This window comes from Coturnix japonica, chromosome 7 (genome assembly GCF_001577835.2).
Source record: "Coturnix japonica isolate 7356 chromosome 7, Coturnix japonica 2.1, whole genome shotgun sequence".
Classification (NCBI taxonomy): Eukaryota; Metazoa; Chordata; class Aves; order Galliformes; family Phasianidae; genus Coturnix; species Coturnix japonica.
This window is the reverse complement of record NC_029522.1, coordinates 16,640,928-16,662,757: the sequence shown is the minus strand read 5'-3', so window position 1 is coordinate 16,662,757 and position 21,830 is coordinate 16,640,928. Positions and strand designations below refer to the sequence as shown.

Sequence of the window (21,830 nt, the reverse complement as noted above, 5' to 3'; positions counted from 1 at the left end):
GACGTGTTTTATGAAGCAGTGCTTTATTTACATTTGAAGAATGTATATTTTTTATTCACTATGCTTTTGTAAAATTACTTTTTCAAATCATTAGGTGTGAAAAAAGTATGTCTTTAGTATATGAGGTAGGTCTGAGGGGGCACATAAAAATAATGTTGAGGATTCTTGGAGAACACCCTTTGGGGCTATATATTTTAATAAGAGTGTTGTGGTTTTTTTTCCAGTCCTTTTTTGAGAAACAATTTTTGTTTAGGAGTTAACTGATCATCCAGCTGTTAGTTTTACTTATTTATTTTTTTCCTGGCCTTTGGATTTCAGAAAATTAGCAGGTTATGAGGGAGCTGGGAGGTAAGTGTGTGTGCTGCAGTGGAGAATATTACTGTAGTGCAGTGTGATGTTTCCAGAGCCATCTTCCATTAGGAAGCAGCCAGGAGCAGATCCAGCTGTCTTGTAACAGAATGAGGATTTGGTTGGAGGTTGGGGTGGGACTGGAAGGGGGTGAAGAACTAAAGTTGAGCGAGGAAGAGAACAAGAGATGATAGAACAAGATTTTTGGGCGTTTATGGTTGGCAAATATACATCAGCATTAAAAACTGTGTGTCCAGCTGTTACTGTTTAGCCTAATTCTGCTCTTCAGTAACTAGGACAGAAATCTGAAGTTTTGGTGATTCCAGCAGGTGTCTGACTTGCTGATTACACTGTACTTTCTTCTACACAACCCTCAAGCTTGTATTTTCTTAGTTCTAAAATTCTGGTTTATTAGTTAATGGCTTCTTCTGGACCTAATGCTGCTCCAGTTTCCAGTTCTGAATGGTAGGATTGAGTTAGTCATGTTCTTCACTGCTTCTGGGAGCGCTGTGAGCACCAACTAAAGGCACAGACAACTCTTAGAACAGAAAAGAAAAAAAATACAACAAATTTTTCTGTGCAAGTCAGATGATAGAAAACTGTGACTTACTCTCAGCAGCAAAGTTTTTTCTTGGTGTTGACCTAAGAGCATAGGTATTTTAAGGTATTTTTCATTTTAGGTTTCTCTTTATTGGGACAGTAAAAGGAAGGGCATGATCTGGTGAGAACTTGTATCCCTGATCAGATGGTTTTAGGAGAATGTTATCAGCTTCTCAGCTGACTTTTATGTTCTTCCAACTGAGGTGCTATATCTAGGTCTGCAATCCTTGTGTACTTCAATACGGGAAGCTTAATTTTATGTTAGCAGCAAAAAATCTTAGTAAAAGTAATGTAATTAGTTCTGCTATGCAGTAGTGTAGGAGTACATTCTGCATGTTTATTCAGAACCAATCTGAGTATCTAACATCCCTTGAAGAGGATAGCAGGCTCTTGGCAGGCAATGGCTGATCTTGTCAGGTACCTCTTCCCTTGATTGCATTTTTTAGGGGGGAAAATATGATATAAACAGTTCAAAAGACACTTTCAGCATTACCTGAGAAAAAGAAATTCCACAGACCTCTGTAAAAATGCTCTGTAGAAAAAAATAGTATTGTAAGTCCTCATGATGGCTGAGATGACATCCAAAATCTCAAATGCGATGAAGTGCAGTACCTTTTAAAAATCTGTGGGCAAAACAAAGTCCTGTGCTGCTGATTAGTAAACTGAAGGCAAATTAATTTCTTTAGTTGTCATTGCTGCTATTTGGGAGGTTTTGTTGTGGTTGTTTTTTGTTTGTTTTTTTTTTAATAGGAGAATGTTCTGCTGTTTGGGAGCACATTGAAGAAATTGAGGCTGGGATTGGGTTTATTGGATTTTTGTCCTTGCCTTCAGTGTCATCCTACAGAGCTGGAAGTTCTGATACAGAAATGGCACTAGTACTAGGATATCATGCCTCATTTAGCAATCATACTTTCATTTACAGTTTAATCTGTATAAAACAAACATACCATTCTCGGGCTATGGCTGCACTGTCATATTTAGTTTATATGTGCCACTGCCGAAGCCTTTTCTTGGAAGGAGGCAGAGGAAGGTGTAGTTTTTGTGTGTTTAAGGAGACCCACTTCTACTGGGGCTGGCCATGCTGTTGTGTGAGCCCTCTGTTCTGGGATTCAGCCCATGTGGCTTTAAGTGACTGTGGAACAACACTAGTGAAAGTGATGCATGCTTGGTGTTCACTTGGCATATTTGTGTTCTCTACATTCAAAATATTACTTAAAAATATTTCTGAAGCTTCTGAATGGCTATCTTTGTAATATAAATCAGTGTAAATTTGTCTTTGTGTGTATGAAGATGATATGAAACAAAATTCTGGAAGTGTGGATTTATGTGGTTTACTTTTCATTTGGGCATTGAATGAAGATCACTGCCAAAGATAACTGTAAGATGATGTGAGGAAACTAATAAGAAGACAAAGTCAAGGAGAAATTAGAAGTAGGGGAGATGAGAGTGGATATGAGTAGGTGATGATAGAGAATGAAATGAAAGAAGTGGTCATAATATTTTTTTCCAGCAGAATACATTTTTGCTCCAAACCTGTTGTGCTCTTTGCAGGGACTGGAACAAACTGGCAGTGGGGTGGGCTGTGTGCTGTGGTTACAGGTGAAGGGTTCATTTTGCTCAGAACTGGGGAATAGTCCCGTCCTGCTGCTTGCTGTCAGCTCTTGTGAGATGTGTGACACGTGGATGTTCCAATTGATGTGCATCTGTGAGTGCACATTTCAGCCTAACCCATCTTGACTAACCCGTTTCAGTTCAAAGAACGTGTTATATTAAGCAGTATTATTACTAGATCCTTGCTAGCACAGGTAATGGCTGGAAAAAAAATCCACAGGATGTGTTTTTTAGCATATCAACTAGTAGGAGTTATAGTCTCTGGCAGAGATGCTTGTGAACAGTCTGTGAGGGTTATCTTTTACATTGGTGTGGCTCATTTTGGAAGGGAACAGCTGTCTGCTGCCTGACCAGGAGCTGGCCATCTTTATCCCACAAATACTCAAGTGAAGGAATGAGTAATGCAGGTGTGAAGGGATGCAAACCCTGAAAGACACAGCAGGTGATGCACTAGTTATTTTTTTTACTAGTTTTTATTTATTTATTTATTATTTCTTTTATTGCTGATAATGAGATTAACATTAAATTAAATAGATGCTTTTGTATTTGTTGACAAATAGATTATTTGAGGCATACTGAAGGTGGTTGGTTGGTTTTGTTTTGTTTTTGCATTGTTTCCTCTTCTCTTATTCAGGGCCTCCTCTAGCAGGAGATGGATGAAAATGCTGAGTGATGTTGTCATTTCAGAATAGTGCTTGGATTGTCATATCCTTTAGTGCAGAGTTTTGGAAGGAATAAGTAAGCTGTCTTATCAAGGTTGCCCTTCTCCATAGCATATTTTTGTATGTAGATACAGTGGATGCCATTTGGATTGACTTTAGAATCTTATTCCCATAAAGCTTTATCAGGTATTGTGAGTTAATAGCATCTACATTTTAACTGATGTTAAATTTAAGGATAAAAATATGCAAGTCATGTGAGCTCTGTTGTTCCCAACACATGTAGTACTGAGCTTTACATGTAATTTTCTCTTTTTTTATTCTCAAACTGCTTTTCTATGCTGGTTCTAAAGTCAGTCCATGTACTTGCTTTTAATACAGGCAAGTTTTGAGTGATCATTGTAAAGGATTGTATTTATTATTAAATACTACATGGATTGTATGTGACTCAGTAGTACTGTCCTCAGTGAAGAGATGTGTCTGAAGTGCTGGCTGTACAAAAGGCACTTATGTCTGTTGGAGAGCAAATGCTCTCTTGAGGTATAGGTAGTTTAAGGTGAATGTTGCTGGTATTTTAGCCTGGTTGAAGAGGGCTGTGACTAAGTTTACCCAGCCTGTAAGCTCTCTCCTGGTTGTACATATGTCTCCCTTCCAGTAGGTTTTCATTCTGTTTTCCAAATGTTTTTAAAGATAAGGCAGTTCTGGATAGCTCAGGAGAGTCAATTGCTGCACAAAAAAAGATGTCTGTCAGTGTTCTCCCCAAGAGAGGCATTTGCAGCATCTACTCAAGGGAAGGTATGTTTATTTGGTGTGATGTGTGTCCAGTCAGCCTGCCTGCCCTGAGCGGTTGCCATCTAGCACCACATGCAACCGGTGTTTATTGAAGAAGCAATACTATTAAGGACTTAGTAGTTTGTGGGTTTTTTTGTCTGAAGTACCGTATACAAATGTTTGTGCAGACCTCTTTATTTCTCCAGCAGATTACCTTTAAAGCAGGGTTGAATCCCTCCTCACCCAACCCACTAAAGGCCAAAATACCTCGAGTTTGGGTACGATTAGTCAGTTACTGCACTGCTCACCCAAACAGTTTGATCACCTAACAATATGCATTGTAGCATTTGTTCTGAGAGGCTTTCTGCAAAAAAATGATGTGCTCTCTTCCTCTCCTTTGTAGCTGTGTAACACATTGAGCTGTTGGCAGCATGCGAGTTGACGGGCAGCCTGTCCTCCTGCCCACCTTAACTGTGTGCTTGTCCTGGGTCCAGCAGCCTGTGACCCGACATCCAGTTCCCTGGCTGTGTGCGCTTTCTCTGATCTCTGTCTGGCTACAAAAGTTACATTAATAGTAATAGAAGAGATACAGCAGAACAGTTTAGCTAGAAGAGCAAGCAGGCTGAGTCAGGGCTGCTGCTGCTTTTGGGGAATCTCTGGCTTGTGTGAATTAGCATCCCTGTTATACAGCCAAGCGTGTGTCTGTTGAAGTTCTGCATGTTTGCACAGTCTAGCTGTGCTAAGAATCACGTGGATAATAAATTGTTGAGTTGTGTTGCATGTAAATCCTTCCTGCGTTGCTCTTGTGATTTTTTTATTATTATTTTATTTTTTTTTTTTTTTTTTAATGTGTAATCTTGGCAAGATGCTAGGAGTGATGCTGAGCACAAGGAGGGAGAATGCAGGTTAACGTGGTTCTAGAGTCTGACATCAAGAATCTTGGAATTATGTTCCAAAATGAAGGGTTATTCCTCAACGTACCAACATGTTCTAGTCTTGATCAACATAACTTCTGCTCTTTGACCAGTCTCCTTATTTGTGGCTAAAGTCCTGGTATTTCCGAAAGCTTGCCCATCTGACATGCTCAATTGTTACGAGGAACTCAGTGAAAATCTTTTGTGTTAAGTTGCTTACTTCTTTACATCCAAGTTTGACACAATATCATGTGCAATCAGGGACAGCCTGTCACCTCTGCAGTCAGGAAGTCCATCAGTCTGCCTCAAGTCTGTACTTCCCACTGAGGAGCTGGGCAGTTTCTCATGGGAGAGGTGTGCTAATCAGGCTGCAGGTATTGCAGCCCAGAGCTGTGGTCTGAAGCCATCACTGTAGTTTGCCATGGGACATAACGCACTATGTAAGTAGTGAAGCAGGCTATATGGGTGGGTTTTTTTGTTTGTTTGTTTGTTTTTTTTTGCAAGGGCAGATGAGTGCTGCTCTCAGCATGGATGGGAAGTGAAAGCAAAATATGAGATTAGCAGCAATACTTCATTTTTTTTCTGTCACAAGATGATGGACTCAACTACAGCCGTTGAAGTTCATCATTTCTGGACTGTCCACCTTACTGTACTCCTCAACGTTACGAGCACAGCGTACTTTCTTGAGTTGCTGTAGTTTGTGGTTGACGTATATTAATAGAATCTTAGTTTAACTGGCCGGGTTGTGAACTGCAGCCACCAGTTTCTTGGGGAAAAGAGGCTGCCATAAGGCTTGTCCCCCTGACCAGAAGGTGAGTGGTCACCTCAGCCGCTGATGCTGATCCAAGCAGACTGCAAAAATGAGTCTGTTTAAACAACTAGATGACAGTTGCAAACAGTTGTTTGACATGGCTGTCTGGTCTCAAAACTGACTTTGTCTTCCTCTGACACTATTTTACCTTGGCAATCCAAGAATTCCTCATCCAAAATATGTCACTGAAGTTTAAATTTGATAACATTGCAGCAAGAATGAACAGAATTACTCATTGGCTCCACAAAACATGAAAATGGCTTAAAATACATACACAGCTCTTCCTTAATCTTTAAAAATACTGGTTTTGTTGCCTGTTTCTAAGGTTTCTTTCTGTTTTTATCTCTTCTGCAGCTTTTGTTGTCTTTATAACATTTTCCACATTGCAGAACTTGATCATAAATTCATTTTTATTCTTTATTATTTGCAGTATTAAAATTTTCGAAGCCATGGGAGTAAAGGTCCAGAGACCTCGTTGCTTTTTCGACATAGCCATCAACAATGTACCTGGTAAGAAAATGGAAAATAATCAATTCAATAACTGGATGTTCCTGTAAACTATTTAAGAATAATACAAATACTAGTTAACTTGGTAACAAATACGTCTTTTTCTTCTAGCTGGAAGAGTGGTCTTTGAACTGTTTTCAGATGTGTGTCCAAAGACATGTGAGAATTTTCGCTGCCTTTGCACAGGTTTGTAGGTTTTAATATTATTTATAATTTCAAATGTAATACCGTGTTTGCTAATTGAACATCTGCGTTAACATTTTCTTCACTTTTTTAGGTATAGAACTAAGTACATCAAGCACTAGTTCTTGATATCTCTGGAGATTTAGCAAACTTCTTATAAATATCTGGTGTACAATCAAAGCAGTTGTAGTTTTTGGCTTAAGATATTGCAGAGAGAATGTGCTAATCAACTGTAAATGCTGGCACAGTCAGCTGATTTTCTTTTACTAGCACAGATACTACTGTGATACATAGAATCATAGAATTACCCAGGTTGGAAAAGACCTTGAAGATCAAGTCCAACAGTAGCCTAACCAGTACCCTAACAACCCTGTGCTAAATCATATCCATGAGTATATTGTATACATCATGAGTACATTGTATACATCATCACACATTGTACAGATACATTGTATAACATCATCCACCTTGAAAAGTAGCCAATAAGAGGTCAGGATTACTTTTTAGTTTTGCTATACTTGAATATGTTTGAAAGCTGTTGCTGGTATGCATTAATATTTTGCTTTGCAGTAGTTTTGTTGGGTACTGGTGATTTCCACTCCTAGTGAAATTCAAGTTATTTGTTGAAAAATTTATTTCAGAAAATTCTTTGCTAGAAGCATTTCCAAGTAGAATTATTTCTCAATGCACTGCCTGTTTTATTTGGAAATGCTCACAGCTTAGCAGAACTTGAATATTATCACAAGAACGATTCTGTGAATACGTAAATCTGTGTTTAATGTTTTCAGCTTTTTCCACCTCCTTTTCTTTCAGTTTGCGGTCTTTTAGGTCAGTGCTTCATAGCCGTTAATACTAAAAATCACTTAGCACTTTGTACTAGTACTAGTAGGTGTGAGCACATAATTGCACTCATGTCAAGTTAGCTAGAGCACTTTGTGCAGCATTCATCCTGTCTACAACAAATGTAAGCATTAGCTCATCTAGGGATTCTGGCTCAGAATCAGGTTATCAAAAATGGCTAAGAAATTTGAACCTTAAAGTGATTATTTTTATTGGATAGTAGCGTGTTTTCATGTGTCCATGGCAATCTTTATTTTCTGTCAAATACCCAAAAGTCAGATTTACTGCATAAGGTGTTATTCCCTGATTTGATATTTTTCATTTGAAGTCTTTGAACAGCATTTCAGGTGAGAAACATAGTTTGTCATTTAGTTTAAAATCAGATCAGATTTAAAATCAAGGGGCAGAGCTACTATGCTGCTTTAAAATATTTAAGAATAGTGAAGAAAGTATTTTGACAAAGTATTTATGATATTGGTCATAAACATCTTAACTTCTAATTTTATTTGCACTTTTTTTTTTTTTTCTGGTGATTTTGAAAAAGATATGCTATCTTCTTGAAATGGGTCAGCACCTCTGTTTTTACTGGCATGCCTGTTAGGTGTGTGACAGGCCAGCGGAGTATACAGCTGTACATTTATCAAAGTTCCTATCAGAAATGTTTTTTGTAGCTGGTTAGATCCACGTGGAGGTGTCAGGTAAGTTCAGAGGCAACTACCAGTTGCACAACTTGGAATGAGATTGTAAGAAGATAATCTAGTGGTCTGGGAGCAATGAAAGGAGGAATCCTTTATCTTTCAGGGTAGTCTCTGCTCCTTGCTCTTACACTTTACTTTGAGGTTGGCTCTGACATTCACAGGGCCCCCAGCATGAGTTATTCATCTGGCTATCTCAGCAGAGACCATATTTATTTGAAGGTAGGAGCAGAAGTAGGTAGTGTTTTGCTGAGGCAGAGAGCTGGCTTATGAGTCTGAAGAGCATTAGGACTGATGTGATGCAGAGGAGGAGGCTGGCGGTTGAAATCATGAGTTGGGAAGGTAACAAGATTCTTTAAAATAATTCTCATTCCCTCCCTTTTTTTTTTATTTTATTTTATTTTATTTTATTTTATTTTATTTTATTTTATTTTATTTTATTTTATTTTATTTTATTTTCCCTTTACTTTTTGGCTACAAGTTTTTATTCTACCTTAGTCCTGTAACTGAAGATCTAAGTTTCTCAATTGCTTCTGAGCAAAGACAGTTATGTTAATCTGGCTGTTTAATTTCAGTCAACCTATGTAGAAGTCTTCTCAGCAGTAATAGTGATATATTGTCTCCTTATATATTTAAGCCCCTCCAGATAGGTGGCATTCTCCATTATCTGTGTGAGCTCTTAATTTAATTTTCTGTGAATTAATTGTGTCTGGGCTGGCAAAAAAAAAAAAAAAAAAAAGGTTGTTATTATGTTGTATACTAATGTAAGTAAGGAGTTCTTTTAGTATAACTGTAGAAACAGAAAGTAGGTTCCACATTGCTTTCTTACTGGTATTGCAAGTATGTGCCCACCTCACAAATGAATTTTTCAGAGCTCGGTAGGTAGTCTTGATTAAGCATTTAAATAACAAATTTTCGTAGCGGAGATTATGCAGATACAAATAGTCATTTTGTTTTTTGTTCCACTTCTTCTTCTTTAGGTGAAAAGGGTACAGGAAAATCCACCCAAAAGCCATTGCATTACAAAAGTTGTCTATTTCACAGGGTAGTGAAAGATTTTATGATCCAAGGCGGTGACTTCAGTGAAGGTATGATGAAAATCTTTCAAGAAAAAATTAATGCTTATACAGTAGAATATTTTGTGAGTCCTATGCGGTATCATCAATTTACGTTAATTATGCATTTTAACTGCTTTTTTACCTACTTCTGGCATAAGAAACTTTATGTGTAAACTTGCATAACAGAATTACATAAATTTATATGCACATGGTCTGCTCTGTGACCTCATGTCTCAGAGCATTAAGTACTTAACTGCAAGTTATAAATATGAGGATAATATCTATCTGCTGCTGAGAAGTAAAGAAAAAAGGGAGTATATAGCAGAATGTGGAGAAAAATGAAAGTTTTCCTACAGATTTGCTTCTGCTTAGTGGTATTATGAAGATGTCTAGATCTTTGCGTATCTTGAAGAATAACGTTAGTGATTTGGATGCAGCTGTATGCTGTTCTGCATTATGAAGCATCTTTCATGTGATACAACTTTTTGCACTGTTATAAGTTTTAACTCATGTTTCTTCTTTCAAGGAAATGGCAGGGGAGGAGAATCCATTTACGGTGGCTTTTTTGAAGGTGAGAGTTGTATCAGTCTGCTTTATTTTGGTGATACTGTAAGCAGTTACCTATACATTCTGTTGTTTTAGTTCTGTAAACCTGAACATCATGGCTTTTGTGAAGACTTTGTTTGGTATTAGAGGCCTTTTATTTTACTTCAGATAATGTTATTTTTACTTTTAAAACAATAACCTTTTTAATTGATGAAAAATAAAACCACAGGTGCTTTCATATGTCCGTTTTACTGGATTCACAGTTTTAGAAAAAAAAAGTTTTCAGCACAGTATTCTGATTCTGAACGTATCTTTTTAGCTTCAGTAGTTGGCTAGAAGTCGTGGATTGACTTTTCTTCCAGTCAGAAGTAGAAACTTGCCTCTATTATGTCTTTCTTGTAAATCTTACCTTTGTAAGACAGTATAAAACCCTGCTTTTCTGAACCCAAGGGAAATTAAGTATGAGGAAGCCATCCATTTTCTCACAGTACTGGTTCTCTTTCAATCATTGATGCATAAGAACTTTTCTCTCCAGTGTGCTTCTCGGGCTGTGTTTGTCAGGAGTGTAATCTCTGTTTCTTGGAGCAGTTTCATATTACACCTAACCCTATGTGATGGCCAGCCACCACTGGCAGGGCAGGTTATCTGTCCTGCCATTTTTAATGTTGGACTTCGTCTGAGCTTGCCGTGAGGCATTAAAAGAATGATTTATTGTGGAATCAGGCTTCAGTTTTATATCAGACATGTGTTGAATGAGCAGTTTGCAATTGCCAAAAGGAGCAGGTCATACCTTGCACTGGTCCTTATTTGGATCAGACTGCAAACAGGCTGCATGCTAAAATGTCTGAAGACCATTAAAGCAAAAAATGCACTCGTTTCCCTATTGGTGAGTGGATTTCATTTAATGAAAGCAAAATTTTCATATCCATATTTTCTCATCTTAAATTACATTATTTAGAATGAAGAGAATAGTGTATTTGAAAAAAATAGTTATTGTCTTTAATTGAGTTTTAATGCAACTTTTTACAGATGTGACTAGTAAATTTATTTAACCTGACTGAGTTTACTTAGAGCTTTCTTGTAAGCGTATGCAGTGTGTATATATATATATATATATATATATATATATATATATAAAGTAATTGAAAATACTTGTTTTAGATGAAAGCTTTGCTGTAAAGCACAACAAAGAATTTCTTCTTTCAATGGCCAACCGAGGGAAGGATACAAATGGTTCACAGTTCTTTATGTAAGTATTGAGCTGTCCTGTTCTGTGTGATTTGCTGTTGTTTTTTAAGCAGTGAAGACTGTTCTGTGAGCTTGCATGGGAGGTAGCCTACAACATAAAAAAGTTGATGTCTCTTTAGGAAGTTACACGGAAGTAGCCTTTTTCTACTGAGCTCCTTAGGGGAAGGTGTTCTCACTCTACTCTTTGGTGCTTATTGTCTGTGCAAAAGAAGTTTTGTTCCTTTTTAGTGGCTGTCTTCAAACTCAAGCAACAGCATAAGTCTGTTAGCTCCCTGTAGAGCTTTCTTCCAGTATATGTTGTCTGGAGGGAAGGAAAAAAAGTTCCACGGGTTCTCTAACTAACTCAAAGTAATAAAAAAATGTTCTGTCACAAGATAATTTCTCGATGCAGTCTCGTTTATAACTATATCTAAAGCTTAAACCTTTGGAATGCATCTGTATGACGTGCTTCTTTAGTTTAGAAGTAAATACTTGAAATTCATTGGTCTTATCCGTGTCTCACTACCATGATTAACATGGTAAGTTGTGCTTGTGATTTATCATTAAACCCTTATTCTGGACTATTTGGGTGATTGTTACTGTATGTCTCAGGCTTTGGGGTGCTTTTTTTTTTTTTGTCACGGTTGATGCGTGTATGCCTTAGTAATCCTAATATAGGGGAAGGCTATGAACTGTTCTGTTGTCTGCAGGTGCAGAGAGTCAGTTTTACTTCTGATGTCAAATGTTTTGTACATACAAACGTTATTTTCTTCCTTTGCTGATTTATTTTCCCATGAGTTTTTTTTATTGTTGTTGGGTTTGTTTGGTTTTATTTTTTCCCCCCAATTTTGCTCTTCTGAGACAGTTGCCTTAATTTTCATTTCTGTTCCTGGTAGTATTCTTGTGACTTAATAAATACAGTTCTTAATACATTTGTTTTATGAGGGTGAGCCTGAAGATTTATCACAAATTCTTCAATAAAATGTTGAGAGGTATTGAATAGGAAGTTTGTGGAAACCATACAATGTTTTTAACTGCATACAAACCTAGAATAATATATAGGCTGTATTCAGTTTTATTAATTCAGTAACTTTCATCATCTGTGTGGATGCTTCAAATGTTGTCTGCTTTCCACTAAAATTGACTTCTGTTTTTCTTTTTAAATTACACCCACTGGAAACAACAGAACTACTAAACCTACACCTCACTTAGATGGGTAAGTGTCTGTCACTTTCTTATACTTTTTTGGGATCTGCCTTAAAAATTGGAATTCTTACTTTTGCTTAAATTCTTCAGACATCATGTTGTTTTTGGACAAGTCATCTCAGGTCAGGAAGTTGTGAGAGAAATAGAAAACCAGAAAACAGATGCATCTAGTAAACCATATGCTGAAGTACGCATACTGAGTTGTGGAGAGTTGATTCCAAAATCCAAAGGTAAGCTTTAACTCTACATTTAGGTATATGTGAACTGTGATATAATGTTGCTGATTTTCTTCCTGTTGGTAGACACTAATGTAGAGACATCCTTGGTAATGTTATGGATGTACAATCAGTAAGGAATTCAGTGTTACTTAAGTACGATTTGTCTCTGAAAAAACAGCTGGTTTTGGTGTAGATGATGTTTTCTCTACTAGGTCAGCCTTGGTACTGGACTGGTAGGCCTTGTCCTAAAGAGTATGTTAAGTGTAGTAACAATCTGACTATCTTCAGTAACTGTGTCTTTTTTTTAATTGAATTGAAGTTATAGTTAAGTCTCCAGAACAGGCATGTGGAGTTGGAAAGCCTGAATGCTCCCTGTAGCAGATATCCTTGTTAAACAGCTATAAACTGTATTCATAACCTGGAATGGGACAGAATTTGTTTTGCTCTGCCATTCCAGAGATGAACATGATATTAGAGACTGGATTCTGGTTCCCTTAAAAAAATAAGGGTCAATTAAAGATTGTGCTATCACTAGAAAATCTCAGTAGATGAGACTTGTGGTACATGTTCAGTAGGAATTCTAATAGGGATTGTCATAATTTTTCGTTCTTAGTACTATCTGGTGATAGGTACTGTGAACGGTTGCACTAAGGATTTTGAGGCATGAGACAAGGTTAATTGTATCTTTGGCCCAAAGAAAATGCAGGCATTCAAATGTGAGCTTCTTGGTTGTTTTGTTTGCTTTATAGTAGTTCTCTGGTTACCTGCTGTGGAATTAATTTGGGTTCTGAAGTGATCTTTTTAAATCCCTTGAAATTTCAAGAGCTTCTCAAAAGCTCTGCAACTTTTAAAATTAACAAGTGAGTTGTCCTGCATGTTAGAACATTTTTTTTTAATATATTTTTGGATTATACACAGTAGAGCTGTATCAATTGGAAAATGAACAGGTAGGAATATGTATATGGTATGGGCGGAGCCAGTGGTCGAGAAACCCACACTCTGTCTTCCTTGGTTAGACAAACTTTTTTTTAAGCTACTCAAGAAGTCTTGAAGTGGAATGACTAAATGGAAGTTGTAGTTTCAGTTGCACAGGCTTACAGCTGTTAGACAGGCTTTTAAAGTACTCATAAAAGGAACAGGAGAAAAAAGTGCATTTTTTTCCTTCAGCTTTTCTGGAGAGACCTGACTGGTCCTACCTGTTTGTCTGCACAGTTGTACCTCTTCATCTTGGTACTGCTAGGACCCTGGAGACCCTGCTTATTGTAGCTGGTCTGGTGTGCCATGGAAAGAGGTTGCTGCCAGAGTGATGGGGGAAGGCCACTCAACTGACCATAATGCACTGTACTAAATAACAGTGAGCAGAAGGAGCATTTGGAAATCAGCAATACTTAGCCCTGCCCTCTACTTTCCCAGTCCTAGTGCCTGAGTGCACAGAGGAGTATGGGCACTAATGCAGAGCCAGCCTGATGAAGGTACTACTTTGCAGAATGAACATGGTGATTAGAGAATCCCTCTATTGAAAGGGAAAGGCATTCTGCAAGATCTACAGAGGGAAGTCCACCACTACTGAGAGAGGTGATGGGATGCCTGTAATTGTTTGCTAAATGCATAATAAAGCAACTGAGCTGTGATAGTCTGAGGTAGCAGAGATTGAAGGAAGAGTTTTGTCAGCTGGACAACAGCCAAGCTGCTGTCCACAGATGAGAAGTAGGAGAAACTGCGATACTTGTGAGTATAAGGAAGAAGCCAGGGAATCCACGTGAAAGGAACAGGTTTTTGGGAGGTGAGTAGCAGCATAAAAGGTGATCAACTGAGTCATCTAACAGTGAAAGAAAGGATGCTGTGAAATATGAAGCAGTTACCAGAGGAGTTTTTGGGAATGTGTTATCTAGGGCATAGGAACAAAGAGATTGACAGTAAGGGAAGTATAATAGCGGTGAATTTATGTGGGAGGTTATGTTGTGATAGCAAAGGAGGCTTAAATTGAGGTCTATTTTATAGGCTTGTCTGATGTGCAACACAAAGGAGTGGGGCAAGACTTGTAATTGTATTTTTCTATCACTTCAGTTAGCAACTTTATTTTTCCCAATAAAAATTAGGAAGTGATTATGTAAAGTAATGTATTTAGGAATCATGGATTGTCAATGAAAAACATAAAGCTTTAGAAAGCAGTGATTCTTATTAATCACATTTGTCTGGACTTTTGATTTATCTCCTTCCTTGCTTCTGTTCTTATCCCTCCAACCCCCAGATACTCACTTCTTCCATAAGCTCTTTGCATAGCATTGGTATGTCTGTTTGTACCAGCTGGTTGTTCTGAGCTGTTGTTGCTTCACAGTATTTTGTTTTGTGGATTTATTTTTTTTTCATAGATGAACTGACCATTGGGTACAAATTGTGTGCTTTGGTTTTGACAGGTCTGAAATGAAGCTAGAGACTGAAGCTGTGAATTATTAGATGAGATCATCTGTTCTGATCTTTGTGCCTGTGACTGTTTCTGGCCAGGTCATTTGTTTGTTGCAGTCCAGGAGTCTGATACCACGTGTCTAACTGAGAGTTGCTACATTTCATAACAATTGAAATGTGGAGAGTGCTAGGTTATACTGTGCAGTGTGATCGTGTAATTCATGAAGTGTGATGAATATATGTTGCAGTGAATGGAGTAGGAAGTAAGGCATCTATTTCAGATGTGACCGTGAGCTGAAACCTAATCCTGAAGTTAATGATCTGGAACAGTTGGACTGTAGATAGAAATCTGTTTCCTTCTCACTGACCTTCATGCTGCAGGAGTGGCTTCGTTTGTTGTTTTGATTTTTAATTGCCCTTAACCACACTGGTTCAGTATTCAAAATAGTGTTTGCTCTTGGACAGGGTGAGTGAGTTGTCATCAGAGAGTGCGTAGGTTGCTCCTATGGAGAGCTAGTGCCTCCTATTTATTTTCTGAAATGTGCTGACTCTCATGTCCATTAGGAGCCATAACTGTCTCTATACAGTTGGTATAGTTTGTTTTCACTTAGTTTTATACTCAAAAGCATATCCAGTTACATCCAACATGCAAGAGGCAATAAAAGTTCCTACAGCATATCATTTATCAAAAAGAACCTATCTGAACCTCGGCTGGAATTGTGTTTTGGATGGCCATCTGTGGGTCTGTCCTTGCGGATTTTATAGTGTTTGTCCAGAATTTATTGATTCCCATGAAAAGCTGATTGGAAGTGCTAGTCTATTACAAGAAATAATGCATAGCAAGGTGGGAATTGACGTATTTTTATCAGCTTAATAGTAGATTCAATGCAATTTTTGTGGCTTCTGATTGTCTCTGAGGAACTGCTGCTTTCCAAGTTGTTGTTTTGGAAAAAATAGGTTAAGTTGTCCAACTGGAGAATTTCTACGCTGCACTCATGTGATTGCTGTTACCGATGCCTACTGCTGCCTCTTTCAAGTGTCAGTCAACTTGATAATATCTGCAAAGTAGCTGAAGATCCTAATATTGATAATTCCAAAATCAATGGCCATTAAATAGCTGCTTGGTTTTTCCGAAGAGCAGTTTCCACATGTACTCTTCATAGAAGTGTTTCTTCTGCCTCGAGTTCTTCAAATGAATGTCACTGCTTTTCTTAACTTTCAGTTCTCAATCTTGCTTATGTATAAAACAGTTACTTTTTTTGGTATAATTGTTTAATGGTGAATATTTTTATTGTGCCTCGGTGGCGCAGTGGTAGGGATGCCACCTTGCAACACCAGGGCCCGGGGTTCGAATCCCCCCTGTGGTGCAAGTGGTAGAAGTGCCGCTCTGCTACACAGAGGCTCGAATCCTGGGAGTTGGACTCGATGATCTCTAAGGTCCCTTCCAACCCGCACGAGACTATTACTATTACTATTACTATTTTTTTTCCTCCTGTCTGCACTGGTATTGTGTTGTGCAGTTCATGATAGAATGTCTTTGCAATTTGTAGGAGCCATGTCAAATAAGATTTGATGCTAATTAAAAAACTTAACTACAATTATACAGAAACAACCAGTGTGCCCTTCCGGAGCTTTCAATAGAACTTTTAATTTTGTGGGTAATAGCTTGATAGGAGTTTCTTAATACGTTGGAGAGTATCCATGCCATTTAATTAATTTACCTGAAGCGTGTAATTGTTAAGTAGGTCTGAGTTCCATTAGAAGGCATAAAGAGATATGTGTGTTCTTGTATTACTTCCTGCTGGACTGCCATCAGACTGCTAATAAATTTCTGATTTGCAGCTCCGGTAGGCACACAAGAAATGGTGATGTACGTAATTAAGGAATAGCCTGCTCTTTAGTGTGGTTCTTTTTCATACCAGATGATTAGTAAGCAGTTTGTACCTTTGTGTAGAAAAACACCATGAGCTGAAGGAGCAGGGCTGTTCTCTGGGCACTGTTTCACTTAGTAGCAAAACTAGTAATCTGAGTCTACCCTCTGCTGGGCTGACTTCAATGAATTTAGTGCACAGTTTATTTTCTTTTTCTAAACTTACCTCGTTTGTGGTTTGAGTATCCTTTACACGATGTCAGATTACACCAAAAGACTGCTAATTTTATAAACATTTACAAAATTAATTTTTGAGAATACTGCATATATAGCTTATGTTAATAAAAAAGTCTTCTCAAAACCTACAAGGTTACAGTAATTCTTGACAGTACAAATTTAGTTTTAAATCTTTTTCATGAAAACAAAGTATTTTAAATTCCTTATATGTTTAGATACCTGTGCTGTATTTTACTCGGGAGAAACAGTCTTTTTCTCCAAAACTTTGTTTTAGACTGTTTTGATGAAGTGCTTTCATTACACAATTACAAGCAGCTTTGGAAATTCCTAGATAAGTTGATTTTTCTGAGGTTTGTTTATAACTGTTTGATACCTAAATATGTTTTTATTGTTCTGACTTAAAGCCAAGAAAGAAGACAAGAAAAGACACAAGTCGTCTTCCTCATCCAGTGACTCGGAAAGTTCAAGTGATTCAGAATCCTCTTCTGATTCATCATCGGATTCTGAGAGTGCTTCAGAAGAGAAATCTAAAAAGCGAAAAAAGAAACACAAGAAAAATTCCAAGAAACATAAGAAGGAAAAGAAAAAGAGAAAGAAAAGCAAGAAGAGGTCAGTATTGAGGGTTTTTTTGGTTTTTTTTTTTTCTTTTCTCCAACATATTCCTGTGCAGTATTGTTTTCCTCTCCTGTAACAACACAAAGTACTATTGTGACTTGACTTTTTCTGATTTGACAACAACATACAATGTCTGTATGCTTACGTACTGCAGCTTGTACAGGAATGAAGGAAATGTAAGAAACGCTCATTTAGAGCCTAAGCTTTCTTTGTGGAATTAAGTCTGTTTCACTGAATTTTATTGTTTGTATCAACTACTTGGGAGTTATAATTGGTTTTTAGTCTGTTATATACATAAGTGTAAAAATCTGAACTTAACTTTCTTGATATATATTTATTTTAAAGCTCTGTCTAAATAGAAAATAAGTGTTCAGTGTTGCTTCACTGGACTACATAAAATGAAAGTATTAATTAAAACTCTACTGAAGATGCGTGTTTCAGAGTAAGGATGTAGGAGAAAGAAGTTGCTTCTAAAACAGTTCCGTTTGTTCCCAAGTTTGATTTTTATTGTTTGTATGCTGAATTGAAAGAACTCTGAATTATTTGAGTTGATTGAATCCTTTTTTTCTCATCCGCATAATTTGCTTTAAAAATAAATATTTATGTTTATACAAAAATACAGTTCATCTAGTGAAAGTGAAGATGAAAACCCTGAAGCACAGCCGTTATCTACTGTCCGTCCTGAAGAAATTCCTCCTATACCTGAAAACCGGTTCCTAATGAGAAAAAGTCCTCCTAAAGCAGATGAGAAAGAAAAAGAGAGGAAAAGCAGAGAGAAGGAAAGAGAAAGGTAGTATACCTGTTTTGAGTTTGACTAGATGCTGATAGTGGTATGGTTGTAGTGCTATATTAAAACTACTGAGTTATTTCCATTTTAAACAGCTGAATGTTGTGATCACTTCTGAATCATTTTTTTGGTTGACAACTGTTGGTTTTGTTTTTATTTTTTAGAGCAAAAGTTTCATGTTTGAGTGTGGTGTTTTGGTGAATAAAAAATTTAAAACGACTGATTCAAGAAAAAGCAAATTAAATGCGTTGCAATTTCATTTAGAATTCATTATAGCTGTCCAAGTTGAGTCTACAACTTACTCTGACTCCAAAAAAGAACTCAGCAGTCTAGTGAAGTACTTTCTAGTAACCAAAACTGAAGCTTTCTTGAGAAATTTTGGTTAATTAACTAGCTGATATGGTAATACAGAAAATCTCTCTGCATAATAGCTATGCCTCTCATAATTTCCAATGAAAAGTACACCTAAAAATTAGTTTTCATGTTTCCTTCTTAGCTTTCTTTTCCTTCTAATGTCTCTTCAAATAAAATCCTTTTAATATAGAGACCAGGCAAGCTTGTCTTACCTATTTTCAGGTTAAATCTGTTAATTAACATGAGTGGTACCTGTTCAGGCTTTGTCTCGAGTAGGTTATTTTTTCCCTAAGTGGAAGTTTCATGTGGGAAGCTACTGCTTCATGTGTAATTACTGAATATGCCCTTAAGAAATTACGCAAGTTCCACGAACACTGATTTATAAAACTTACACCATCTCAGGTTTTAAGTTTTACAATTATGGGATGAAGGATTTCACAATTGATCTTTATTTGTAGCTGTTTCTGCCAGTGCTAGAAATGATTAAATAATTAAATTTCACCACTTGAGCTTCTGTTACTTTACAGTAGCAGATTTAATCAGACCTTACAAGTGAACATCAGCTGTTCTCATGAAATGAACTCATAGTGGAGTGTGGCTGTGTACTGTCACTGCCAGGACACAATAGTGTCTCTCAGAGCTGTGTGAGAATATTAAGTTGTCTTTGTCATCTTTCTTTCCTTCTCTGATGTTACAAACAATACTCTATTTTATTTTTAGTAATCTATCAAATTCCCAGTCAACATACCAGAGAAGGCTGCTGGTGACCAGATCTGGAAGGAAAATAAAAGGAAGAGGACCAAGGGTAAATATTTGCAATCCCTTCCTCAAAGTAAACAATGCAGTAGCACTCAGTGTTCATTAGGATGGTCAATTTCGTAAATTAAAAATAAATAAATAAATAATATTACTATGCAAATAATCTGTGGGTGCATCATAATTGATTTAGGGGCTAAAGCTTGAAGTAGGACAACAGTGTAAATTAATTTCCTGTTTGCATACTGAATTTACTTTGTGGAGGAAGAATGTAAAACAACAAATGCTTTCATTGCATTGCTGTTGTATTTTGTGAGTTAGTGAATTGACTCAGGTCAGAAGGGGACCAGAACCAGTACAGTGTGAGTAGCAGGAATGCAGGAAAGGATATCTGCTTTTATTGGCAAGGGTGAACTTGTTAGGTTGCTTCTTCTGATTTTGTGCAACCATATGCTATTACTTGTAACAAATGTATTTATAATAGAAGTCTCTTTTCTTCAAATTTTTAATAAAAACTGTTGAAAAAAGGTATGAAGTATTGTTCTGGTGTTGCTTGTCAAAGCGAGGAATTTGCATTGTCAGAAAAGTCAGTTGCATTTGTACTAATTAAAATCTAACAGAGGGCTTCTCAAGGATGTTTGGGTACAACTATCTGGATGGAGAAGTTACCTTATAATAGTTACTTGATCATATATTTTGTATTCCAGATTTAGCTGAATGATGTCAAATACATTTTTTAGTAAATTAGTAACTTTACAGTGAATACATCTGAGTCATGTTAGGTGCTGTGGACAATCAACCACCAGGAATTAAAACATTGCTCTGAATTTCATGTGCTGTGATAGTTTAACTTGCACCTGGTTTTCTTTTTTTTTTCTGTCAAGCGTTACCGGACTCCTTCCAGATCCAGGTCAAGAGATCGATTCCGACGCAGTGAAACTCCTCCACATTGGAGGCAAGAAATGCAAAGAGCTCAAAGAATGAGAGTGTCTAGTGGAGAGCGATGGATAAAAGGAGACAAGTAAGATGATTTCTGTTTAGTGTATGTACATTTAAATTTTTGTATATATTAAAAGTAATGCATACTTTCTTCAATTTTCAGTTATAGTTAATTCCAAGAAAACAGGACACACTTAGTTATCCCATTACTTAACTTTCAGACTTTAATCATGCTCATTTGTCATTACCATAAAAATGTAATTATTGTTAGAAATGATGTAGTGTGATTTTTAAGCAGCCTAAGTTGTGAAGCAGCCTCGCTCCTGACTTCATTGTTCAGAGTGGAGGAGATTCAAATTATTTTTTAATTTTTTTTTTTTTTTTTTTCCCAAGGAGTGAAATAAATGAAACCAGGAAAGATAATCAAAAAAGCCCAGGAAGGGGAAGGGAGAGAAAAACATCAGACCACAGACAAGGTTCTGAAAGTCCAAGCAGAAGAGGGGAAAAGGAGAAGAAAAAAGATCATAAATCCAGCAGTAAAGACAGGGAGACAAGAAGAAATTTGGAAAAAGATGACAAGCATAATAGAAGCAAGACCAAGAAAAGAGGTAAATCTAGAAGCCATAGTAAAAGCAGAGAGAAATCAAGAAGTAAAGAAAGAGACTCCAAACACAGCAGACATGATGAGAAGAGAAGATCAAGAAGCAAAGAGAGAGACCGTGAGAAAGACAGAGAAAAAGAAAAGCACTATGATTCTAGAGGGAGAGATAAAGAACGAAGTAGGAGTAAAGAGAGAAGCAGAAGGGCAGGTTCAAGAAGTAATGAACGTGACCATAGGAAGAGTAAAGACAAGGAGAAACATAAGTCAAGAAGCAGAGAGCGTGAGCATGCTCGAGGAAAACATAGTTCCAGCAGTAGAACAAGGGAAAGAAGCAAAAGCAGAGATCGGGGTAGAAGAGGTAGATCAAGAAGCAGAGACAGAGATCGCAGTCGAAGTAAAGACTATTCAAGGAATAGGGATAGAGAATCTAGAAGAAGACGATCAAGAAGCAGAGAAAGGAGAGGTACACCAGATAGATACAGAGGAAGAGAAAATAGGAGGAGGAGAAACTCAAAGAGCTCAGAGAGAGAGGAAAGTCAAAGCAGAAACAGAGAAAGGTACTCAAATAGAGAAAGTAGAAGCTCATATAAGAAGAATGATAGTGAAAGCCAAAGGAAGAGGCATTCAAAAAGCCATGAAAGTAGCAGTCCTGAATCCGGTAAAGGTAAGAAGTCTAGTAGAGATCAAGATAGAAGCCCTGATTCAAAAAAGAGACCAAGTAGCAAAGAGAGAGAATCAAAATCGTACTTGCACAGGAATAATGAAAAGGAAAAGACCAGATCCTCAGCTGAAAAAGAGATTAACCAAAAATCAGACAGTCAGGAAAGAGATCATGCCCCTAGTAAGGATAAAAAGTCTGATCGTGAAACAAGTCCTGGAACAGATGATGACAGGCATGGATGAGTGTTTGGACTTAATGTTTCCATTGTCTCAAAGTTTTAGAGACGTTTTGAGGAACGCCTTTTTTTAAGATGTGGACTTCAGTTTGGTCTTTTGATAATCTAAAACCTGGATCATTTGTACTGCTAAAGTTTTAATAAACTTGAAATGAAAAAGAAATTCTATGTGTAA

General features: G+C 37.1%; 1 protein-coding gene across 3 annotated transcripts in view; it reads left to right on the top strand.

Moving 5' to 3' along the window:
• The window catches only part of PPIG (peptidylprolyl isomerase G), a 23,869-nt gene extending 2,039 nt beyond the window's left edge, over positions 1-21,830 (top strand). For 2 of the 3 annotated variants that reach the window (XM_015868558.2, XM_015868557.2), the window contains exons 2-13: positions 6,145-6,224; positions 6,333-6,407; positions 8,920-9,027; positions 9,524-9,568; positions 10,705-10,792; positions 11,957-11,986; positions 12,067-12,206; positions 17,112-17,316; positions 17,945-18,112; positions 19,184-19,268; positions 20,104-20,240; positions 20,552-21,823. In XM_015868558.2, the coding sequence (XP_015724044.1) occupies positions 6,164-6,224; positions 6,333-6,407; positions 8,920-9,027; positions 9,524-9,568; positions 10,705-10,792; positions 11,957-11,986; positions 12,067-12,206; positions 17,112-17,316; positions 17,945-18,112; positions 19,184-19,268; positions 20,104-20,240; positions 20,552-21,662 (2,253 nt within the window). In that variant the 5' untranslated portion in view covers positions 6,145-6,163 and the 3' untranslated portion in view covers positions 21,663-21,823. Of the gene's footprint in view, positions 1-6,144; positions 6,225-6,332; positions 6,408-8,919; positions 9,028-9,523; positions 9,569-10,704; positions 10,793-11,956; positions 11,987-12,066; positions 12,207-17,111; positions 17,317-17,944; positions 18,113-19,183; positions 19,269-20,103; positions 20,241-20,551 lie in introns of those variants that run through there. The other variant, XM_015868559.2, reaches the window with a different exon arrangement.